The sequence below is a fragment of the Puma concolor genome, chromosome D2, assembly GCF_028749965.1.
Source record: "Puma concolor isolate L17-30 chromosome D2, mPumCon1.1.hap2, whole genome shotgun sequence".
NCBI classification, from domain to species: Eukaryota; Metazoa; Chordata; class Mammalia; order Carnivora; family Felidae; genus Puma; species Puma concolor.
The window spans coordinates 47075535-47099228 of record NC_141677.1 but is presented as its reverse complement, the minus strand read 5'-3'; the positions used below and the strand labels follow the sequence as shown (position 1 = coordinate 47099228).

Sequence of the window (23694 nt, the reverse complement as noted above, 5' to 3'; positions counted from 1 at the left end):
TTTGTAACTGAAAATAATGAGCTTCTAAACAGAAACTTACATTATAACACATGGATCCGTAAATGTAGAAACAGCCTCGAAGTTGGATTACACTTACATGGCAAGTTATATAAATAGCTTGGATTCACAGGCAGCACATGACCAATGGAGGTTTTCTGGAGGAGGTGTTTTTCTGGAATGAGTTATACATTTGCTTCAGCAAGAGGGTACGGATAATTTGTCCGAACTGCAATGTATGTATGTACCTACCTATCTATCTATAATTCTTTTCCATATAAATACATATATATGTAATTCTTAGACTCACGCCCCAAATTCTGTTGATGCAGATATGCATCACCGTGCACCACAAACAAAATCAGCAATGACCGAGCACGACTGTTAGTGTACCTAGTGCTGTGTAACAGACTCCTCTAAAGCACAGTGGCTTAAAACATCAGCCATTTTGTTATTCTGTTTCCCAGTTTTCTGGGATGGAAATTCAGGCAGGCTTCGGCTGGGTGATTCTTCTGCTTCATGTAGTATTGGCTGGGGTCACTTAACAGCACTCAGCAGGACAGTACTCAGCAGGACTGGTCTGGAGGCTCCAAGATGACTTCGCTTACACGTGTGGCCGTGTGGCCCTTTGGTAGGGATGGCTGGGAAGGTGAGCTCTGTTGGGCACCTCTTACTCCCTATCTGGTCTCAGGCCCCCCCCTCCCCCCCCTGCACATGGTGCCTCCAGCCAGGTAGCCAGGCTTTTCCATGGCGGCTCAGGACTCCAACAGGTCAAGGGGAGGCTGGCAGTCTTCCTAAAGGCTGGGCCTGGAGCCGACACAGTGTTGCTTCTGAAATACTCTTTTGGTCAAAGCAGTCACAGGTCAGCACAGATTCAAGGGTAGGACAAACAGACTTCACCTCTTTTTTTTTTTTTTTTCTTTTTTTTTTTTTTTTAAATTTTTTTTTTTTTCAACGTTTATTTATTTTTGGGACAGAGAGAGACAGAGCATGAACGGGGGAGGGGCAGAGAGAGAGGGAGACACAGAATCGGAAACAGGCTCCAGGCTCTGAGCCATCAGCCCAGAGCCCGACGCGGGGCTCGAACTCACGGACCGCGAGATCGTGACCTGGCTGAAGTCGGACGCTTAACCGACTGCGCCACCCAGGCGCCCCTAGACTTCACCTCTTGATGCAGGAGTGTCAAAGAATTTGTGGCCGTTTTTACTCTGGCATTTAAATTAATAGTGCTTTACAACATTTTAAAAGCCAGAAGAAGCTATGATTGACTCAAGGCCACCTCGAGAATGTGTTGATTGCAAAGGATCCTTCCCGAGGATGAGGGGCTTCCGGCGATCTGCCCACGGGCTCGCACAGTAGGGCCTCACAGCACTCCATGGCAACCAGCCTACTCCAGAGAAAGCCGGGTGAGAGTCCTCAGCAAACCCTGCTACTATTTCCATCTTAGTTCACAAATGCCCAATGTTCAGAGATCTTGGCAACTCGCTTTGGAGGTTACTAGCAGCCCTTACGTGAAAAGGGAAACGGGGTCCTTGGCCATCTGGAAGGCCCCAGAAGCACAGCCGGAGACAATGACTGAATGCAGTGGTTTGTGGAGATGGTGCCAGGAAGCAGGAGTGAGCAGGGTGAGACAGGAGGGGGAAATCGAACCAAGGAGGGCACTGCCATCGGAGTAGCTGGTGTGGGCATCCAGGGCTGTTTCCCAATGAGAAGTGTACAGAAGTCCTCCCAGAATTGTCTGTCTGAAGGACAGGCAGGCGGACACTTCCGGACTGGCTCCTACCCCCTCTGCTGGAACGTTGTCCGTGGGAGGCACGAATTCCCCCGTGCTTTCAGGCAAGTGGGGGATAGCGGGGGCAGAGGGCAGCCGAGATGTACGACAAGCTCTAGGGCAGAAGGAGGACCACACTGGATGTCGTCAGCACGAGCCGAGCCTGAGCTCCCGTGGGACTGCTCACCGCTGCCGTGATCAGAGTCTGAGGTGGGCCGAGAGCGGACGTCCATCTGGCTCTGTCGGTCTCCGTGGCATGAATGAGATGTTCAGCATTTCTACTGTGGCTGGTGCAAAGATGACTCAGCCGGGGGCCCCTTCAGACGGGGCTCTGGAGCCAGCTCAGCATCTTGCTGCCTGCTCAGCCATCTATTGCTGTATGATTTTGAGCAACTTATTTAATGAGTGCCTTCGCCTCCTCATTTGTCCATGGTGATAACACACCCACCCCCTGGATGGCTGTGGGAATTAGACCATGCTGGAAAGCACTGAACACGGGCTGGGTCTGTGGTCAGTGTCCTAACGGGGGTCCCTTCTCCTCGTCTCTGGAGGACATGGTAGGAACACCCCCTAGAGGGATAGAATGGGTTAAACATATGTGGTTATTTCCAAATGAGGGGGCTGGAGAAGGCTGCATGGGGCATGTGACACCAGGTCGTGACGGCTGGTAGGTTTGGGCACAGGGAGAGGGAGGGTAGGATTCCTTGAGTAAAGGCCCAAGTTAGTCTTGCTGGAAAAATTGGTTGAGCACCTGCTGTGTGCCAGCCCCGGGCTACTGGCGGAGGATGCAATATGAGCAGGACAGACACAGTCCCCGCCTTGTGGCAGTCACAGACGTGACAAGCCCAGGGGCCTGTGTGGGCAGGAGCAGGCTGTGCTGTTGGCCTGCAGCCTGGAGCTTGCGGCTTGGTGGCTGGAGCCGGGACAGGAAGGGTGGCACTGCATGCCGGCATTCACACAGGCGAGGGGGGACCCCAATCCCGGCGCCATTCCCGAGTTGTTTGCTCAGCACACCTTAGAATGGAGATGTCAGTGGGGGCATCAACCCTGACACACCACCCCTGCCTCACCCTCCTTCCCTGAGAAGCCGGCTCCCCATTTCACATCACCTTTCCTGTGAAAACTTTCCTGACTGTCCCTGCAAAGGGGTGGCTCCTTGATGTCACTGGCTCCTTTAAGAGCAGCCGCCCTTGTGGTGCCTGGATGGCTCAGTCGGTTGACTTTGGCTCAGGTCATGATCGCACAGCTCATGAGTTCAAGCCCCATGTTGGGCTCTGTGCTGACAGCTCAGAACCTGGAGACTGCTTCAGATTCTGTGTCTCCCTCCCTCTCTCTGCCCCTCCCCCACTCACGCTCTGTCTCTCTCCCCTTCAAAAATGAACATTAAAAGAAAATTAAAAAAAAAAAGAGCAACCGCCCATGCCCTTCATGCCCTTCTACCCTGACATCCACATGTATCTACCTGTCTGCTTGTTAAACAGTGAACTTCCAGAGAACAGTAGCACCTCTGCTTTTTCCTCAGCTCTGTGGCCAGCGTGTGGAGGCTTCCAGGAAATGGTCTTTTTTTTTTTTTTAAGGTTTGCATTAAAATACACATGACATAAAATTCGCCATCTGAACCATTTTTAAGGGTATGGTTCAGTAGCAGTGTTAAGCACGCTCACGTTGTTGTGCGAACGATCTCCAGCACCGTTTTCATCCTGCAGACTTGAAGCTCTAGCCACAAACCCACAATTCCCACCCCCCTCCCTGACTTCCGGAGAGCCACCATTCTACTTTCCGTCCCTATGCCTGTGACCACTCTAGCGGCCTCCTAGGGATGGAATCATGCAGCGTTTTGTGCTTGTGGGACTGGCAGGAAGTGCCAGCCCCTTATCCTTTTTAAACAACAGTGGCACATGTGGCGGGATCAGGCAGGCCCTAGAAACCTGGGGCATGAAAGTCCTTCCCTTTCTCCAAAGGTTCTCCCCAGTGACCTTGTCCTCAGAGCCTCTGTTGGCCCCTCCAGGACTCCTGGGAGTGTCCTTCCTGTAAACCCAGGAGCGCTGTGCAGTGCCTCTCCTTGGGCACTTTGGTGGGCTCCACGTGGTGCGAAAGGCACCTGTTCTACGTTCTGCCGTGGGCTGGGGACTCCCAGAAGGCGGAGCCCACCTCTGATCCACCTTTGCCCTCAGTGTCTTGCCAGCCCAGGGCCTGACCCCTGGTGGGGGTCCAGTCGACTAGGGTTGAATCTGCTGAAATGCACAGTATAAACAGAAGCCAAGCCAGAGCGAGGCCTCATTCCTAATCTCTGAAGAATGGCTCTGTGCTTGCCCCTGGCCCCCGCACCCACCTCCTCTCCCCCTTCACTCCTGTCCTTCCCTTTCTAGTTCTGGCCTGTCTGAACAGAGCGGTGCCAGGCTCCATGCCAAGAGCACCTGGCATCACCGATCCAAGGGAAAGGCAAGAGGCTCCGTGGGAAGCTGCCTGCGCCTGCATCCCTGCCTTAGTCTCGCTGCCTGAAGCAGTGGGGCGGCTGTGAGCTCACTGAGGCTGGGGACAGTCTTGGGGGAAGAAGGTTGGCCTTCCTGGCCTTCCTTTCTTCAGATGAGGCCCACTCCGGCTTCTTCCAGGGCTCTGAGCCCCCATGGCTGTGCATCTACTTTTCCCTCTTACTCTCTCTCTACTTTGCTCATCCCTCAAGGTAGCTTATCGTGTGTACAGCTGACCCTGGGGGTGGGCCAGTGTCATCGCTTAATTCATTATTCCCCTAGGGCATAGGATATTCTTTGTTCTCTAGAATGCTGGCTCTGCAAAGGCCAGTTGGATGCCTGCATGAGAACTTCTTGTTCGTAGCTTGGTATGATTAGGGGGTAGCCCACCCAAAGCCTGCAAGGGTCAGGCAGGTGAGTTACTGCGTGGAGCCCTCAGGGCCCATCACAGTGGGGGCGCTGGATTAAACACAAAAGCAAACAACAAAAAATCAGGACCCTTCATACTCGTTACTTTGTTTTGGAGCCAAACGTGTGATATTACTTCACGAGTGTGGGAAATAAGAATACTATTCCTATTATATGGTTAAGAAAACGGGGGTTTGGAAGGGCCTCATATCCAACACAAAGGAGAGACAGTAGGAGGCTTATAGGGGGCCCAGGTGACTCTAGGGTCCCCTCTGAGTCAGAAAGACCCCAAAGCTATTCTTTCTAGTACACTCCTGACAGCCACGTCAGCCCGTGATGGGGTGTGTCTGCGGGTCTGCTGGCTGGCCAGGCATGCGGCTACCTTCCCCACGAACCATACTCAGAAATGCCAGGAAACTGCCTCTTAGAGTCATCTTTTCTCATCTTGTGGCCTTTCCCTGCAGCCCCTGCATGGGTCGGGAGCAGCTGGAGACCATCTCTTTGATCCAGAAGCCGACGACTCGTGACCGTCTCTCCGGGCCGCCTGTTCCCAGCGTGCACAGGGGTATGGGCCGGGACGTGGGCTAGGTTTGGGAAAACCTACACGTGACGCTTGCTTTTAAAGCTTTTGCCACCACTGCACGCTGCCTTCCCAGTCGTATTCACAGTCCTTGTGATTTTTCAATTAATGTCAAAATGACTTATGGTCAGGAAGAGCCCTTGCAGTCCCACTTTGGCTTGGGCGGGGGGCATGTGGGTTTGAAATGTGTCAGTGCTGGTGAAGGTTCTCAGCGCTCTGGTCCCACACAAAGAAGACCTTCTGTGGAGTGCTGTGGTCAGAAATGCACCGTCCATTTCAGCTACAGCTCTTCCCCGACCCCGAATATCACCAGGCAGCATTCTCCCTGTTGTACATCCTCTGGGGAAGACCCTAGGGAAAGTAAAGACAAAATGATTCCAGAACTAGAGAAGATATTTAGGCTTGACAATTCCCCCAAGCCTGGGGAATCCCACTGAGCAGCACTTTTTTTTTTTTTTTTGAGAGAGAGAGAGAGGGAAAGAGAGAGAGAGGGGGAGGGAGGGAGGGAGAGAGAAAGAGAGAGAGAGAGAGAGAGAGAGAGAGAGAGAATGAATCTTAAGCAGGCTTCACACCGAGGAGGATGGAGCCCAACGCGGGGTTCAATCTCACAACCCTGTGATCATGACCTGAGCCGAAATCAAGAGTCAGATGCTTAACCGACTGAGGCACCCAGTCCCTTCTGTGCTGCTCTGTACCATAATTGTCCACCAGGGTCTGCCAAGGTCCCTTCGGGGGGGGGGGGAGAGATGTGGACAGCTCTGAGCTGTGGGTCATATTTGGGGATTTTCCCATGTGCTCTGTGGCCTGAATTGGAGTGCTTCACCCCAGGACTCCAGCTCATCCAGAACAACCTCAGAGCTCTGCTTTGGGTCCCCTCTAAGACCCAGGCTCTGGGGGAAGCCCTCCAGGGTACCCTTGCTGAGCTATGGGACTATGTCACCCCCAATTATTAGAGACCCAGGAGGGGAATGCTTTGCTGTCCCATGTCCGTGCTCTAACTTTAGTTTGACTTTTCACTGCCCGCAAGTACATCTTTGCTCAAATTCTGTCTTGTCCCAAGACCAATGCAGAAAGATACTAGCTGTAGGAAGTTGTATAGAAAACAAGTACCATGCCCCCCACCCCCACTCTTGTCTCTGCTCATCATGAGCCTGTACTGACCCAGTGAGGCTCTATGAAGCAAGCGTGTTGACCCAGTGATGGTAATCAGAAGTGTGTGTTCAGTGATCCATTCCCAGTGTTGTGTGCACCTGTGCACGTGTGTCTGTAAAACACTGTTTACCCCTTTTGTGTTAGGTCTCAGATAATTTGAGGAAAAGCACAACGTGGGGCTTTGTTTCCACCTCTAGAGCCACAAAGTAACAGGAGAAAGAGCTTTATAGCTGAGCCGGAACGAGAAATCGTGCATGTGACATTGCGCCGGGATCCACGTCGTGGTTTTGGTAAGAGGGCTTCTGGTAGGTGAGACCCAGCCTTCTCCCTCTGGGCAGAAGGGAGGCTTGTGCCATTTTCCCTTTTGACTTTTCTACTCTCCTCTCCTGCCTCTCTCTCAACTTGCCTTTTTCAGTGATCACTTCTTTTTCTTCCCTTTAAGTGTCCCTAACAAACAATGGAATTTCTGGGTCAAAGTTTTCCTTTGATACTGTAATAGTGATGTATGGGGACAGATCATAGCTACACTTGTGAACATAGTGTAATGTATAAACTTGTTGAATCACTATGTTGTACACCTGAAACTAATGTAACACTGTGTTTCCAGTACACCCAAATTAAAAAAAACATCTCTTTCCTATTTCTGAATCTACTGGGGCAAAATTCAGCGCCCATTGATGGGTCTGTGTTCCCAGCTTTAGCTGTGCTTACTAATGGGGGGTAGTCAACTTTTATCCATGTGTCCGGCAGAGTAGAAGGAGCTGTTTGAGAATCAGAGGACTTAGATATAAGCAGTGCCACTTGGTAGCTGTGTGATCTCAAGCAAATAACCTAACCTCTCTGGGCAGCAAAATCATTAAGTATCATCTTATTAAATACCATTGGATTATAGGTTTTGTCATCAATGAGGGAGAAGATGTTGGCAAAGTTGACCCTGGCATCTTCATATCTTCTATTATACCTGGGGGACCAGCTGAAAAAGCTAAAAGGATCAAACCAGGTATGTCTTTTTAAATTGCCAGACACACTACCTTAAGGAATGTCTCCTTCTTTCCTTGATGGTATTATTAAGATGCTTTATTTTTCCAGGAGGGCAGATTCTAGCCTTGAATCACATCAGTCTGGAGGGCTTCACGTTCGACATGGCTGTTAGAATGATTCAGAATTCTCCCGAGAGCATAGAATTAACCATTTCTCAGTCAAAAGGTGTGTATGTCTTCATCTGTGTTCAGAAGCCAGAGAACCTCCCCCATTTGCAGGAGTTTGTTATCACCACGAGGTACTAGATCTTTGAGATTACATAGGTTTGGCGTCGCTTTTCTCATGCTGGTGGCTTGCAGAGAGGCAGTGTTGTGGCACAAAGCACTAAATTCTGTAGTTCTTTGCGCAGAATGGGCTCTACTCTTGCTTGGTCTGCCCAAGGGGAGTGGTCTCCTCCATCCAGTTCTTTACCAGATGTGACCGATACAGCCATTGTGTGTTTTCCTGCTCACTCTTCTTGCGTGACAGGGAGGACATTCTTTTTGTCACTCAAGTCCTTATGGAAAGTGGCTGCTCCAGAGTTTCTACATAGCTGGGGCTTGGATATGGCAATCAGCTGGGGAGGAGACTGGAGAGCTGTTCTTGAAGGTGAGCTCATATCGCAAGCGCACTGGTCTTACCTGGCTAAGACTTGGCATGTTGGAGATCAACCTGGAGAGTCAACTTCTTTTAAGAGACACTTGTATTTATCCTTTAGGTAAGTATGAGAGAGCAACAATTTCCCACATCAAAGAATAACATTATTACGTGCTATGTTTTTGGAGCAGGTTTGGGGAGATGAGTGGAAGTAAGGAGGGATGTTAACTTTCCCTTCCCTCCCAGTTACCTGGAATCACTACTGCGTTTTGGTTGAACGATCCTGTAATTGAACCGCAGACTGCCCGCGAATCCCAGCTCCTGGATTTCTTTCTCACACTCCTGTTCTCTGGACAGTTTCCCCTTATGTACAGAAATGCTTCACATCACACCAGCCAACGTTTTCTTGGTCCTAAACGTAGGCACCCCATTTGCCTTGCCCTGTGAAAGGCACGTGCGTTCTCTCAGTCTTGCACACGTTGACCCCCGTGGCCAGATGGTTTTCCCAGGTGTGGTAGCTGCCGCTGGACAGAAGCCACAGGGGATGGGAGGTGGCAGCAAAGCTGGAGCATCAGCCATGTGCTTTCTACCCTGTGTTTGGAGCTGACCTGGGGGCTCGGCCCCAGCACTTGTGAGACACCAGCCCCGGTTCACACTGTCTGCTGGATTTCCCAGCACTGTCCCTGTTCTTCACATCCTATTTTAGCCTTCCTTTCATTCCCTTCCACATTTTGCACAGGACTAGGACAGAAAGGAGGAATCGAACCATCCTTTTTTTTTTGTCAGGAAACGATGCAGCTGGGCTGGGATCGGTTCGGCGTCGTTCAAGGCTGGCTATTGGGATGGGAGGTGTCAGCAGTTGGCCCCCAGAGTCTGTGAGGCTCAAACCACAGTTTCACACTAGAATTTTGGACAGCGGCCTTCCCATAATGCCTGTGAATTACATGTCTTTCCACCTTAGGGCCCCAGTTACCTGTTGGTAAGTGTGTATTACCACAGTTGGCGTTCCTCACACAGCTGCCAAGGCTTCACTGCTGTGCATTTTTTTTAAAGTTTTCTTTCTTTCTTTTTCTTTTCTTTTCTTTTTTTTTTTGAGAGAGAGAGAGAGAGAGAGAGAGAGAGAGAATCTTAAGCAAGCTCCATGCTGTCAGCACGGAGCCTAACATGAGGCTTGATCCCACAAACCTCGAGATCATGACCTGAGCCAAAATCAAGAGTTGGATGCTCAACCGACTGAGCCACCCAGGCACCCCTTGACTGCTGTGCATTTGTCTGTGGTTAGGCTGCTGTTGGGGGCAGGCGCTCTGGACCCGAGGTCAAGGACAAGACAGATAACGTTCCCATCATGGGAGCCATCACTCTCTACGACAGATTGAGTTTTAATTTCTGCAGAAGGTCTCCTAGCTTGTACTTCTGTTAGGCAGGCTCACGTTGTATAGCTTGACTTTTTATTTCAATCATAAATCCTGTCCTCATCTCGCATGGAGTGTGTGGAAGAAAATGAACAGATGCTTACAACATTGCCAGAAGGACAATGACAGTAGAATCTGTGGACGAAATGGCTAGGGATAAGGCATTAAAGAACAATGGCCCCACCATTCCCTACTGAATACCTTTATGCTCGAATAACTTCCAATCTAATTCATTAAATTACAGTTCATTCAATGTGTGAGTTTGGGTACTTCCCTGTGTGCTAATGAGTCTGTATCAAAAGTAAACCTACTTGTGTGTTTATATATCCAGATCTAAAAAAAGTCAGACTAGTATACCTTCCTCCCACATTTATTTGTTAAGCAGCTAATATTAACATGTTAATAGAAAATACATTGGGGCGCCTGGGTGGCTCAGTGGGTTAAGCATCAGACTCTTGATTTGTGCTCAGATCATGATCTCACCATCATGGGATTGAGCCCCGGGTCAGGCTCCATGTTGACAGTGTGGAGCTGGCTTGGGATTCTTTCTCTCCTTCTCTTTCTGCCCTTCCCCTGCACACACTTGCAACTTTTCTCTCAATAACTAACTAACTAACTAACTAACTAAATAAATAAATAAACATTTAAAAAATAGTAAATACATTTATTGAGGCTCTACCATGTACTAAACTAATTTCTCTTCATCTCTCTCTGTCTATATGAAAGATCTCTCTGCATGTATAACTTCTAAGCCCTACCAACCCCCAAAGGTCGTTGATACTATCTCTATTTTAACTAATAAGGAATTTGAGGTCCAGAAATGTTAAGTACCTTGCCCAAGATTTTGTCTATTGATTCCTGACCTCATGTTCTTTCCCCTGTTTTGTGCCAGGTCAAGGGTCAGACATGGAGTAAATACGAATTAGTTGCCTAGCCTTCACCCACAAGGAGTCCGCCATCTTGTTATTACCAAATCCTCCCCAAAAGACCTAACATGTTAGTCTTTGGATCACATGGTGATTACAGGCACGCTCAGCGGGATCTCTGGAAGAGGCTGAGTTTAAGAGCACCACCACATGCTTGCTGTGGGATCCTGGGCAAGCTACTTAATCCTTCTAACTCTGCTTTCTCATATTTGAACTGGGATAACACCATCCTGGTGGATATGTCGAAAAGATGTGTGTGTGTGTGTGTGTGTGTGTGTGTGTGTGTGTATACATAAGTGTGCTTGTGTGTGTGTTTATGTATTGCCCATCACATGGCAATAAATTAATAAGGTGGAGCTGGCATTATTAACTCTCCATTTGCTCCCATATTTTCATAGTTGGGTCATACTTAGGTTTCTAAATCACACTCAGAATCTTCCCTTCCTCTATTCTAAATGCATCATCCTTTCCGAGGTGCTAAACTGACATCGTTCCCAGCAGCTATAACAGGTCTCTCTGTCATTGGAGGAAAATACTGTACCCCATGTAGCATGATGCCACTGAAATGCCAGCCTTTCCAAGCTGTTGACTTCTTGGCTTGTTTTCATAGGTATTTGTGGAAATACCCCAAGTGAGGAAAAGAATAGCCCAGCCAATTCTGGGGTCTTCTCTACAGACAGCCCAAGCAACGGGCACCTGGGAAGTTTTTCATCACGCGCACAGGACCAGGAGAAAAATACTGAAGAACTGGAAATGGCTCAGACTCAGAGCTTACTGTCCAGGGTGAGGCCTTAGCTTTCCCCTCTGCCATTAATGGTAATCATCCCTTGGTTCACTCTCTAGAATTTGGAGAAAAGAGAACAGTGTGGACTCCAATAGTCCTGGCTCCAAATTCCTTCTTTGCTCTTTTTTTGCCATGTTAGCTAGATAGAATTTACTTACTCCCTCTGACCTTCAGCTTTCTCGTCTGCAAAATGGAAATAAATGCCTGCATTGCACGGCTACGGAGAAGAACATAAAGGGGAAAAGGCAAAGCCATGCCTGGGCCATGCCCGGGCTGTAGGGTTCAGTCTTTGAACCTTCAGTGTCCTCAGTCACTGATTATAATTGTTACTGGTAATAACATTGACGCTACCAAGGGACATGTATGAACAATCAGGCATCCCATAATTCTTGGCCTCTAGTTGTCCCTCGAGATCCAACTCAATGGCTTTGCTCTTGACAACGCCAGGGAGGAAGAAGACAAGCCACCTTTGGGATACAGAGGGCTATGAGCTTCAGTCCCAGCGCCACCGCCTTGAACTATGTCTCCTTGGACACTTGGTAGAAAGGTCTCCTTTTGCCCTCCAGAACTTTCTCCCTTCTGCTCTGGGCCCCACAAAACTGATGTTCAGAGACGGTGTCAGCCTTCTGTCCACTCGTTGGCTGTGCCCAGGAGAGGCCCTGTGTCTAGAAAAAACTCTCTGCTTTCCTTTACTCTCACACTAGGACCCCACTTACGACATCACACTTACAGCACTGTTGTGTGGGTTTCTCACCAGAAGCAATTCTGGCAGTAACTGAGTGGAGTTAGCACCAGGTCCCACAGGTTTTGTGGGATTGGACTCAGTCCCACAAGACTGCCTCCATCTGGGAAGCCAGTCACAAGTAGTAGATCCACAGGTTACCCACACTTCTGTCCAAATTTGGCTACAAATTGGAGGTTCCCATGTCTCCCCCTTGGGTTTGATAATTGCCTACAGCAGTTCATGGAACCCAAGAAAACAGTTTTCTCGGTATTACCAATTTATTACAGAGAATGTTTTAAAGGGTGCAAGTGAACAACCAGTGAAGAGATGCATAGGCCAAGGCCTGGAAGGATCCTGAAAACAGGACCTTTTGTCCTCATGGGGTTGAGGTATGCCATCCTTCCAGCGCATACATGCTTTTGGTATTTTTATGGAGACTTTATCACATAGGCATGGTGGATCATTAACTTATTCTCCAGCTCCTCTCCCCCTCCCCCTCCCCCCCCAAAATCGATGGGGAGTCGAGTGAGGTGGAAAATTCCAAGCTTCTAATCATGGCTTTGTCTTTCTGGTAACTAGCCCCCATCCTGAAGTTATCCAGAAACCCACCGAGAGCTGCCCCTTTAGAACAAAAGACTATTACTCAAGAAATTCCAAGGGATTTGAGAGCTTTGTGTCAGGAACTGGGGTCAAAGTCCAAAAATTAGTATAAAAGATTCTCCCAGTCTCTTAAGACTTAAGAAATTACAAGGGTAGAAGGAGCTCTGTGCCAGGAAGTGAAGAGAGACCAATATATGTATATGCTATTGTTTTATACCCTGGTTGAGTCAGTAGTTGGGGGTGGGTGGGGGCAATATTGTCACCCTGCCTGTGCTCAGGTTGGCCTCGTCCCTCTTCTGAAAGCACAGCTTGTATGAGGTGCTCTTCACCATAGAACTACTCTGTAGATTCCATCAGTCATTCCCTCCTCTTGCTCCTCAGGCTCAGAGAAAGTAAGTGAACCTACTGTTTCTTGCCCCAGTGTCCTTAGCCCTCCTTGCTGGTTTCTTTAAATGCCACCACCTCTGAAAGCAGGCCTCGCGCAGGCTCTCCTCCATGGACCAGGTTGAGCCTGTACACCTTTGCTTTCTTGTTGGGACTCTGGTTCACACAGACAAGTTATCCCACTTCTCTCCATCTCATTTTTATCCTTTATGAGTAGAGGTAATGTCTGTCCACAGAGCTGTGGGGACAGAAGTGCCCAGGATCCGCCTCGCAGTAGGGCTCCAGGAATGTTAGCTCCTTCCTAATCAGTCATGGTGCCTCATCTGGACAGTGCACCCCATGAAGAGCAGGGATAAGGGGTCAGTATGAGGATAATCCTAACAGCGGACATTTATGGAGTGATTAACCATGTGTCAGGCAGGATCCTGAGCACCTATATGTTTTATATCACATAAGCTTGGCTGGAGCCGTGCTCCCTGGGGAGGGAGGGTGCCAAAGGAGAGGTAAAGGAGGCCAAAGGCCAAAGGGCAAAGGCAAAAACCTACAGTACCCAGTATTCCCAGGTGGTCTCCCATCCAAGTACTAACCAGGCCCGACCCTGCTTAGCTTCCAAGATCAGATGAGATAGGGCGCATTCAGGGTGGTATGGCCATAGATGCCATTACAAGCTTATGAGATAATTATTATCATCAACCCTTTTTATAGGTGTGGCACCTGAGGCACGAGAGGAAAGGAATATGCTCGAGGTCTCTCAGGGAGTGAGTGGTAGAGTTGGGATTTGAATCCGCGAAGTGGGACTGTAGAGCAGAAGCTTTCACCATAGGGCTGTACTTCAGAAGGTCCTCCTTGGCAGGAAGCAGGGCCAAGAGGGATTCAGGTTGGGGCCTCTGAGGCTGCAAACCTGTGAGCTAGTTTTTGGTGAGCAGTTGACGGGAGTGATGGTGTTCCAAAGCCACAGCTGACCATGGTACAGGCTATGGAACCTGTGCAAGACAGGCTCTTCTGGGCCACAAGGCCAGTTTTGCAGGCTGGTAACTTTCAGTGGCATAGTGGGGTTTACACTCTTGCTTTGGACTTTACCCTTAGTGGCTGCTTTACTCTTTGGATTTTAAAGTTTGGACAAAACATCTTGCCAGACTCTGTAGGGTGGACTGTCTCTGGAACAATTGGAATTTCATGTTTTATGCCGGTCTCTTTGGAACCTCCTCTGTTAGACTGATAATTTTCTAGCTTACTTCAGCCTGTTTATTTTCCTATGGTATTAATGGTATTTTCCAATATGGTGAACCGAAAGCAGCTAAGTAAAGGGGGCAAACACGACAGAAGTCTGGGCTTCTAGCCCGTGGCTCTATCTCCACCCATGGGTACAGTTCACTAAAAGTTTCTCCCCTACTAAACAATAGTTCAGTAGGGGCAGGTCTGTATTATCACTGCTGTCCCCTCAACTTGCACAATGCCTGACACATAATTGGTGCTCAATTAACGTTGTTACATGACTGGATGAATGAACAAACAAATCACACACGATAATTGCCATAGTATGGAGTTAAATCCCTGGCACGTGGGAGATAATTCTTGTCTTCTGACCTTTCCTCAGGCATTCAACCACTGTTAAGTAGAGCTCCAGTGCAGCTACTCTTGCTAGGGATGATCAGAGTTTCCCCTGAGGTTTTTTTCTGTTCAAGAAGCTACTGTATATCTGGTGTACAACATCGCTTAGCTGGTGTCATGTGTGAAGCTACCAGGAAGTGCCTAGATGGCTTTAGTTCTCAAAATGATATGTGCATCTTGAGTGGAAACAGGAGGGAACCTATATTTATTGAGCCCTGCTATGTGCTGGGTATGATTCATAGTCACAGTGAGAAGGGGATCTCTCATGCCAGTTCTGTGGATTGAGAAACCAAGGCTGGAGAGACCAAGGGACTGGGCCAAGGTCATGTAGGGAAGATCTGATAAAGCTGGAAATGATCCCTGTTGAAGCTGAAATTCATGCTTCTTTGGGTGCGTAATCCTGGTGAGAGCTGAGAGGTGCTATCGGCTTACGTAGGGCAAGTGCCTTCATGCCTTCTTTATTTTTGTGTTCTTTAGGGGCAGGATGCTGGTACGTCTTGTCCTCCACCACCTTCAGAAATCAATGCCAGTGAAATCTACTTTGTGGAACTGGTTAAAGAAGATGGGACACTTGGATTCAGCGTGACTGTAAGAATTATTAGGCAAGCTCGGGAAGTACACAGTTGAAAAGATGTTCATCTGTAGCCTTGGTGGGCATTCCACTCATATAGCAACCTCTGATAATGTGGTCCTGGGTACAAGAAGCACACGAGAAGTGGTGAGCCAAGAAAGTCAGTGGGGCCTCCGTTAGGGTGGGGCTAGGAGTTCAAAGACAAACTGGGAGATTTAGGATGATCAGGCACTCCAAGCAGTGCGGGTGGGATTGGGTGATGGGGTCCTGACTCTGTGGTCATGCTGTACAACCAGGAAGGCGCAGCAGAGTGGGGTTGCAGGGACATAAGCTGAAGGTGAGTGGGGGTGACCCATGGTCATCCAGAGCAGCGTCACGGTGAAGCTTGGTGTTCCCGCTTCCAAGGACAGAACAGAGTCACCTTGACCAGAGTGGGGTCCAGGGTGATCACTTTGCACTGGCTTCTAAGCTCTATCTGCAGACCCTGGAGGGGAAAAAAAACTGCACAAAAATGATATACTCCCACTGCTGGATATGTGTGTGAAGAAATCAGAAGAAAAGATAAACTTAGATCTTCATCTCGTGACCTGTAGGGATGTTCGCGATCTATTGTTAAGTTAGAAAAACAAAAGTAAGTTATAGAACACTGTGTAGTTAATTCTAAGTTTGTACCTACAAATCAAAATTCAAGCACACAGGATGTGTCAGGCCTGCCTTTGGGCCTGTGGCTGCATCCATGTATGCTGTTTGCTACTTATGGAGAGATGATGTGGCGCGTTGATGTGACTTCAATTTCTGAACACCTGCCATGGGTCAGTCCTGGGCTGGGTGTGGGGCACAGCTCCCTCATGCTGGCTGTGTTGTTATACTCCTTTTGGGCATCTAACCTTGCTGCACAGCGAATAATGTAGTCTGGACGAACAAGTCACATGGAAATGAGGTATTGGGATAGAGTGTCAGGCAGATGGGGGAATCTCTTAGGGAGGTTGGGGAGGCTCTTTCAGGAGGGGGCAGACAGGTGGTGAATTTTTCATTGTGTTTTCCAGGGTGGCATTAATACAAGCGTGCCCTATGGGGGTATCTACGTGAAATCCATCGTTCCTGGAGGGCCAGCTGCCAAGGAAGGGCAGATCTTGCGGGGTAAGGGACGGAGTATGTTGGGAACTGCATTGAGTCATGTGATGAGCCCTGGCCTGGGGGGTACAGCCTCCAGGCCTTGAGTCACTCCCACCCTAGACTTTGTGCAAATGATGGCCTCTCCAGGTCCTGGTTTCCTCACCTGGGAAAGGGGCTGATGTAACCTGTTCCACCTGCATGATAAGTTAACAAGGGGATCAAATGTTTGTAGTGGCACATTGGGAAGCAAAAGGTGATTTTAAAATATGAGATTTTAAATAAGCCCATTGCTGCTGGCCTTCATGGGAGAAAGTAGTGCTTCCCATGGAGGACAGAGAATGCATTGGTGACCCCACTTTTTCGTATCCAGGGAGGACACCGGCAAGCCTCCTCTCTGGCCTTCCTCACAGTCACTACACTGAAGCAAGGGGGTGACTGTTATTGCTCTCCAAAATGGCCAGTTGAGCTAGAAAGGGAACCTCGGATCTTAGTCACTTCTAATTTCTCTAGAATTCCTGTGTCTCTGGCATCAACCAGGTCTTTCTGACCTGTTTTGAGATAAAAAACATCCTCGGGATATAAATACAATCCCTAAGTGACTTGAAAATACTTTCAAAAATGGTTTTGGAGGAAAATAGGAGGGAGGATATGGCTCTACAGAGTTGGCTCAACCTCTCTGTGAGCCAATAATAGAAAGATTTTTGTATCATTGATCTATAAAGATGTCCAGAGAGGTGGCTGGCAGCCAGGACCTATCTGGGCTCCTCACAGCTCAGCTTCCTGTCCCTCCTTGAGGCTGCATGGAAGGGTGCTGGGCAGGGGCCTCCCAGAGGAGTGCTTCCTGCAGCCTCGGGAGCTCAGAGACATGACATCTGTCCCCCTCCCAGGTGACCGGCTCCTGCAGGTGGACGGAGTGAGTCTGTGTGGCCTCACCCACAAGCAGGCTGTGCAGTGCCTCAAGGGTTCTGGGCAGGTGAGTGCACCATTATTGGGAGCTGTTCTTCTTCCTTCCAGAGCTTTCCTGGACAACATCAGAAGCTGCAGTTGCTTCTGGGTGGGAGGCGGACAGGCAGGAAACCAAACAAGACTTTCTTCTTTGTCTTTTTGTTCTCTTTCACTTCTTCACTTTTCTATGGTGATGTGAAAGCCAGGAGGAAGCAGAAAGATTTCCCAAGCGGAATACCTCACCCCTGCAAAGACCCTTGAAAAACTTGCTTTTCCCTTGCTGAGATTCTAGAATCAGAGAGCTTAACAGAGCTGATGTGCTGGAGCGACTTCTTGCGCCTCGCTCTGGCTGCCCTCTCACACTCTCCGCTCCAGCCTGAGCTGACCAGTGCTTCCATCGGCTCTCAGGACCTGTTACCAGCTGGCCTTTGCACTTGTAGGCATCCTCTTCCCAGTTCATGCTATTCCCATCACCCTGGGTAAATTCAGGCCACATTGTCCTGGGATTCTTTTCCCAGTGAAGTAGAAATTCAAGACACCCTGAGCCGAAGGCATGAAGCTGTTATTCTATGCAGCGCCCAAACAGCATGTGGATGTTACCATGCTGTGTTCAGTTCTCGTCCTGAAGGTGGGAGCCTTTACATGTCTCAGTGTGTAAGCCACAGAGCTGGCGTTGCCCTCTAAGTAACTGGGGAGTTGGCAGAGAGAGGAAGGACTCCTGTGGCCCTTCTGGCAAACTGAGGGAGCAGAAGGGCCCCTGCTTGCTTCCTTTCCAAAAGCAGTCTTCTGGTTTGTAGTGCAATTAACTTATGCTGGTGATCTTGGTTGACCTAACTTGAGGACAGAGTCATAATTTATTAGTACTCTCTGTTAGACTTTTTCTAATGAACGTGATTAGAAAAGGTACTTCTTGCTGCTGGCATCTTGCTGGCAGCGATAACAGGTAGGAATTGTCACTCTGGGATCACGGGCTTGGTGCTGAATGACAATGGCAGCAGAAGGAATGTTAGCAGGGCCAAGGCCCCTGAATGGAAGCTTGGCATTTCTAAAAAGCTTCCAGGTGATGTCCAGCCACTGGTTCCTGAAATATGCTTTGTGTAACAAGAGTAAAGAGTGTGTCAGGAGGAAGGATGGGAAATCAAACCAGAAAGAAAAGGGAGGCCAGATTGGCAGAGGTTGAGGATACCCTGCTAGGGGTTTGGACTCTAGGTGATGGGAATCATTGGAAACTTTTTTTTTTTAATATGAAATTTATTGTCAAATTTGTTTCCATACAACACCCAGTGCTCATCCCAACAGGTGCCCTCTTCAATACCCATCACCCACCCTCCCCTCCCTCCCACCCCCCATCAGCCCTCAGTTTGTTCTCAGTTTTTAAGAGTCTCTTATGGTTTGGCTCCCTTCCTCTCTAACCTTTTTTTTTTTTCCTTCCCCTCCCCCATAGTCTTCTGTTAGTGAAAACATATGATATCCGTCTTTCTCTGTATAACTTATTTCACTTAGCATAACACTCTCCAGTTCCATCCACGTTGCTACAAAAGGCCATATTTCATTCTATCTCATTACCAGGTAATATTCCATTGTGTATATAAACCACAATTTCTTTATCCATTCATCAGTTGATGGACATTTAGGCTCTTTCCATAATTTGGCTATTGTTGAGAGTGCTGCTATAAACATTGGGGTACAAGTGCCCTTATGCATCAGCACTCCTGTATCCCTTGGGTAAATTCCTAGCAGTGCTATTGCTGGGTCATAGGGTAGATCTATTTTTCATTTTTTGAGGAACCTCCACACTGTTTTCCAGAGCGGCTGCACCAGTTTTCATTCCCACCAACAGTGCAAAAGAGATCCTCTTTTTCCGCATCCTTGCCAACATCTGTTGTTGCCTGAGTTGTTAATGTTAGCCGTTCTGACAGGTGTAAGGTGGTATCTCATTGTGGTTTTGATTTGTATTTCCCTGATGAGGTGTGATGTTGAGCATCTTTTCATGTGCCCGTTGGCCATCTGGATGTCTTCTTTAGAGAAGTGTCTATTCATCTTTTCTGCCCATTTCTTCACTGGATTATTTGTTTTTTGGGTGTGGAGTTTGGTGAGTTCTTTATAGATTTTGGATACTAGCCCTTTATCCGATATGTCATTTTCAAATATCTTTTGATCAAGAGTGTTGCACGCTGCTGGTGGGAATGCAAACTGGTGCAGCCACTCTGGAAAACAGCATGGAGGTTCCTCAAAAAACTAAAAATAGAACTACCCTACCACCCAGCAATTGGATTACTAGGTATTTATCCAAGGGATACAGGTGTGCTGTTTTGAAGGGGCACATGCACCCCAATGTTTATAGCAGTGCTATCCACAATAGCCAAAGTATGGAAAGAGTCCAAATGTCCATCGATGGATGAATGGATAAAGAAGATGTGGTATATCTATACAATGGAGTATTACGGGGCAATCAAAAAGCATGAAATCTTGCCATATGCAACCAAGTGGTTGGAACTGGAGGGTCTTATGCTAAGCAAAATTAGTCAGTCAGAGAAAGATAAATATCATATGACTTTACTCATATGAGGAATTTAATATATAAAACAGATGAACATAAGGGAAGGGAAGTAAAAATAATATAAAAACAGGGAGGGGGACAAAACATAAGAGACTCTTAAATATAGAGAACAAACTGAGGGTTGCTGGAGGGGTTGTGAGAGGGGAGTTGGGCTAAATGGGGAAGGGGCATTAAGGAATCTACTCCTGAAATCACTGTTGCACTATATGCTAACTAACTTGGGTGTAAGTTAAAAAAAAAAGTGTTACATGTTCAGTTTGTGTCTTAGATCAATCCATGGGTAGCCAAGGGCAGAATGGACTGAGGAGGAGAAGATAGGGTCCAGGAAGCCAAGTTAGCTGGAGCTTTGCCACAGTCCAGCTGGGCATTGGCAATAGGGGAGGAAGTGGGGGAGGGGGAGCCCTGGGGGGAGATGTTTCTGATGGTGAACAGGCAAGTCTTAGAAAGCAGATGGACATTTGGAGGGCGGAAGGGGGCAAGCTGGATCACTGCAAGTGTGGCCTCTAGGAAATTAATTGAGGGATGGTTCCATGTTCTGAGAAAGCAGGTGCAGGAGGAGGAATGTTTTAGGCAGTATGGGGAGAGGGTAGTGAGGATGTGAGAGAGGAAGAAGATGAATGTGGCCTTGAATGCACAGAAATGGAGGTACATGTGTTACCTCCAGGAACATTTGTCTAACAGGCACTGGAAAATATGGCTCTGGATCCTAACAAGGAGGCTAGATTGAAGATTTTCATTTGAGATTCAAATGAAGCAGCTGGTGGAAGTATCAGAAAATTAAGAAGCAATTGCAGGGCGAAGGGAGAGCCTCCTGGTGGCTATATGAAGTGTAAACTGAGCTTGTCCACCCATCTTCTAGGTTGCAAGACTGGTCTTAGAGAGAAGAGGCCCCAGGACCACACAGCAGTGTCCTTCTGTTAATGGCAGGATGGCAGACGGATGCACGGCTGTTTCCTTGGCAACAGCCTTGCCTGGCAGGCCTGCGAGCTGTGTCTCAGCGACAGATGGTGAGAGAAGAGAGAATTGAGTGTTACTATTGTTATGTCATCCTGTGCTGCCTTTGAATTCTCTACTCAAAAGACAGAGCAGGAAGGCTTCCTCTGGGTTCTCAAAGGACAGTGAGCACGATGTGGCTGGCTTTCGGATGCAGTGGAAGCCAATCTGATGGAATATGTTTCTGGGAAAAAAAAATACATTGTCCCCAAACAATTGCTAGGCATAATTCTCCCCAAGTTTTCCGAGGTTTCTTGATCAGCTGCCCGAATGCTTGTGTGTAAATATGTAGGAATGAAATTGGAATGAAAGGGTCATGCATTTCCTGACCAGATCTCCACATTCCAGCCAAGATATTTGTAACAAAAGATCTGGGGAATGATGAGGCAGGCTGGGAGAGGAAGGTGCTCAGAAATCTAACCTTACTATTAGCATCATTTAAAACCGTAAACCTCCATAGGTTTGCAGGGACATCATTTGCATATCTTCTGAGAGGTGGCCTCTTTGCACTTCCCTGGTGACTTTGTTTCCTGCTAGGAAAACATGTATTTCTTTTGTATTTCATGATTTGGAGCTTAGCCATTTTTCAATCCCTTTACGGAGATTTTCCTGAAGGTGTAAGTCAGGTTGAATATAAGGTAGCCATAGTGAGTGATGGGGTTGGGTGGAGGGGGACACATGTGCATAAGATGAGTCTGTTTCCTTTTTCATTGCTCCTCTGCTCACTCAAATGAGGCCCTTTGACAAACTGACTATCAGATGAGGGGAGGGGCCTAATGGCAGTGATGGTGAAGTTGGTCGCACAATACACCTGAACCTAAAAGCATTAGATGCTTTCATTCTTGCCCCAAATTAAGGTTTACCAGCCAGTGCTCTGTCCTATTGATCGATTGCCGACTGAGTTGAAGGCAGACCAGGAGAGACCCAGAGACCTCTTTTGCTGTTAGACTATGGAGGTTCCTGAGGCTGTGTCCCTCTTTGGTGCCCAGAGGTAGCTGTTTTGTCTTATGGTTCATCCACATGGCTGAACAAAACAGCAGCTAAAAAATTTCCACAGAGTTTACCATAATTTTCTCCATGGTCTAGTGATCAAAATTTTGTTTCAAGTGTGCTAAAAGTGATTGAGGTTCTAAAGGAGTGGTAGGAATATATATGATATATGTTTTACTAAACGATATGGGCATATTATGTCTGTTTATAAACTATATCTTTACATATAAACTTTGCCGATTATCTAGAATTGCTTTGTCCAATATGGTAGCTACTTGCCACGTGTGGCTATTGAGTACTTGAAATATAGCCAATCCAAATTGATAAAATACATATTCAATTTTTGAAGACTTAGTTCATAAGAAGGATGCAAAATCTCTCACTAATATTTTTTCATATTGATTACATGTTGAAATGGTATTATTGTAGATATATTGGGTTAAGTATACTATATGATTAAGTTTATTTTTACCTATTTCTTCTTACTTTTTTTTAAGCTTATTTATTTTGAGAAAGAGAGGGAGAGCGAGTGTAAGTGGGAGAGGGGCAAAGAGAGGTGGGGGAGGGACAGCGAGAGAAAGGGAAACAGAGAATCCTAAGCAGGCTCTGCATTGTTAGTGTGGGGCTCAAACTCACGAACCGTAAGATTATGACCTGACCTGAAATCAAGAGTCGGACACTTAAGGGCCTGAGCCACTCAGGTGCCCCATCTTACTTTTTAAAATGTAGCTGTTCGAGAACTGAAATTACATACATGGTTCGTCATTTGCATTTGCACTTCACCTTGTTTCCATTGGACAGCACTGATCTAATGGATCTAAGTGTAACGGACTCTGTCATAAAAATTAGCAAAATGAAATCTTTTTGTGTAAAGCAGAAATAATTCTTGCCTGCTTGACAGTTTGCATTTTAAGGCTGGTCAGTTTCGTTCGTAATCTGCTGTCAGATTTACCTTGTTCGCATCCCACAATACAGGTCCTAAGTTTGAAGTCACTCTGAAAAAGAATGCCAGTGGCTTGGGATTCAGCTTCATGCAGATGGAGAGAGAGAGCTGCAGCCATCTCAAGAATGATCTGGTGAGAATTAAGAGGCTTTTCCCAGGGCAGCCGGCTGAGGAGAACGGGGCCATTGCAGTTGGTGACATTATCCTGGCCGTGAATGGAAGGCCCACAGAAGGCCTCGTCTTCCAGGTAGGAGACCATTTGGCCCTGTGTGCACACTGACCCCTCCCATGTTTCTTTCAGGCCCACCTAACATAAGGAATACCCTGGGCTCTCGAAAGTCACACCAGGGGCCTGGATCAGATAAAGAGAGCAATTGGTGGAACATTCTTACATTTAATTTTCTGTCTCAGTTCTTAAATATCTGACCTTGAGTAAGCCTTGCTTTTAATTAGGTTTATAATGGAAGTGAAGATAAAACCCTGGCTCTGTGCTGGCTAAAGCACACCTAAAATTCCAGAAGGGGGATATATGGGCTGAAGAGATTACAGTAGGTCCTTTTCTGCCCTTCCTCACATTTCTCTTTTAAATTTACAGTTTTTGATGTGTCGTGTTGCATTGGTTGTCCTGTATGTGATCAAAAATGTAATTAAAAGAAGAGAGAGAGGGGCGCCTGGGTGGCGCAGTCGGTTGAGCGTCTGACTTCAGCCAGGTCACGATCTTGCGGTCCGTGAGTTCGAGCCCCGCTCGGGCTCTGGGCTGATGGCTCAGAGCCTGGAGCCTGTTTCCCATTCTGTGTCTCCCTCTCTCTCTGCCCCTCCCCCGTTCATGCTCTGTCTCTCTCTGTCCCAAAAATAAATAAACGTTGAAAAAAAAAATTTTTTAAAGAAGAGAGAGAGTGAAAAATGGACACTTCTCTTAATCTCAATGAAATATTATGCATATGCACAAAATCTCAATGAAGTATTATGCATATCAGTCAGGGTCCTGGCCGGAAATTGAGTCACTTGAGGAGAGTTTAATAAAGGTGTGAGCTGGTTGTTAAGAAGCTCAAGGGAGAGTATAGAGCCCTGGGGCTGGGAACAATGGGTGCAGTTTCCCCGTCCACCCCTCTCAAGTCCAAAGGCATATGGGAAGGAGC

General features: G+C 47.6%; 1 protein-coding gene and 1 non-coding gene across 3 annotated transcripts in view; one reads left to right on the top strand and one right to left on the bottom strand.

Annotated features, from left to right (window-relative positions):
* Positions 1-23694, top strand: part of FRMPD2 (FERM and PDZ domain containing 2) — a 96203-nt gene that overhangs the window by 60989 nt on the left and 11520 nt on the right. For both annotated transcript variants that reach the window (XM_086680215.1, XM_025918071.2), the window contains exons 17-26: positions 5112-5212; positions 6577-6669; positions 7272-7379; positions 7469-7585; positions 10945-11117; positions 14915-15025; positions 16055-16148; positions 17012-17097; positions 20489-20636; positions 22588-22802. In XM_086680215.1, the coding sequence (XP_086536341.1) occupies positions 5112-5212; positions 6577-6669; positions 7272-7379; positions 7469-7585; positions 10945-11117; positions 14915-15025; positions 16055-16148; positions 17012-17097; positions 20489-20636; positions 22588-22802 (1246 nt within the window). The remainder of the gene's footprint in view (positions 1-5111; positions 5213-6576; positions 6670-7271; positions 7380-7468; positions 7586-10944; positions 11118-14914; positions 15026-16054; positions 16149-17011; positions 17098-20488; positions 20637-22587; positions 22803-23694) is intronic.
* Positions 13365-13483, bottom strand: LOC112854896 (5S ribosomal RNA). Its single transcript, XR_003222979.2, has one exon. It is a non-coding gene; the product is annotated as a 5S ribosomal RNA (ribosomal RNA).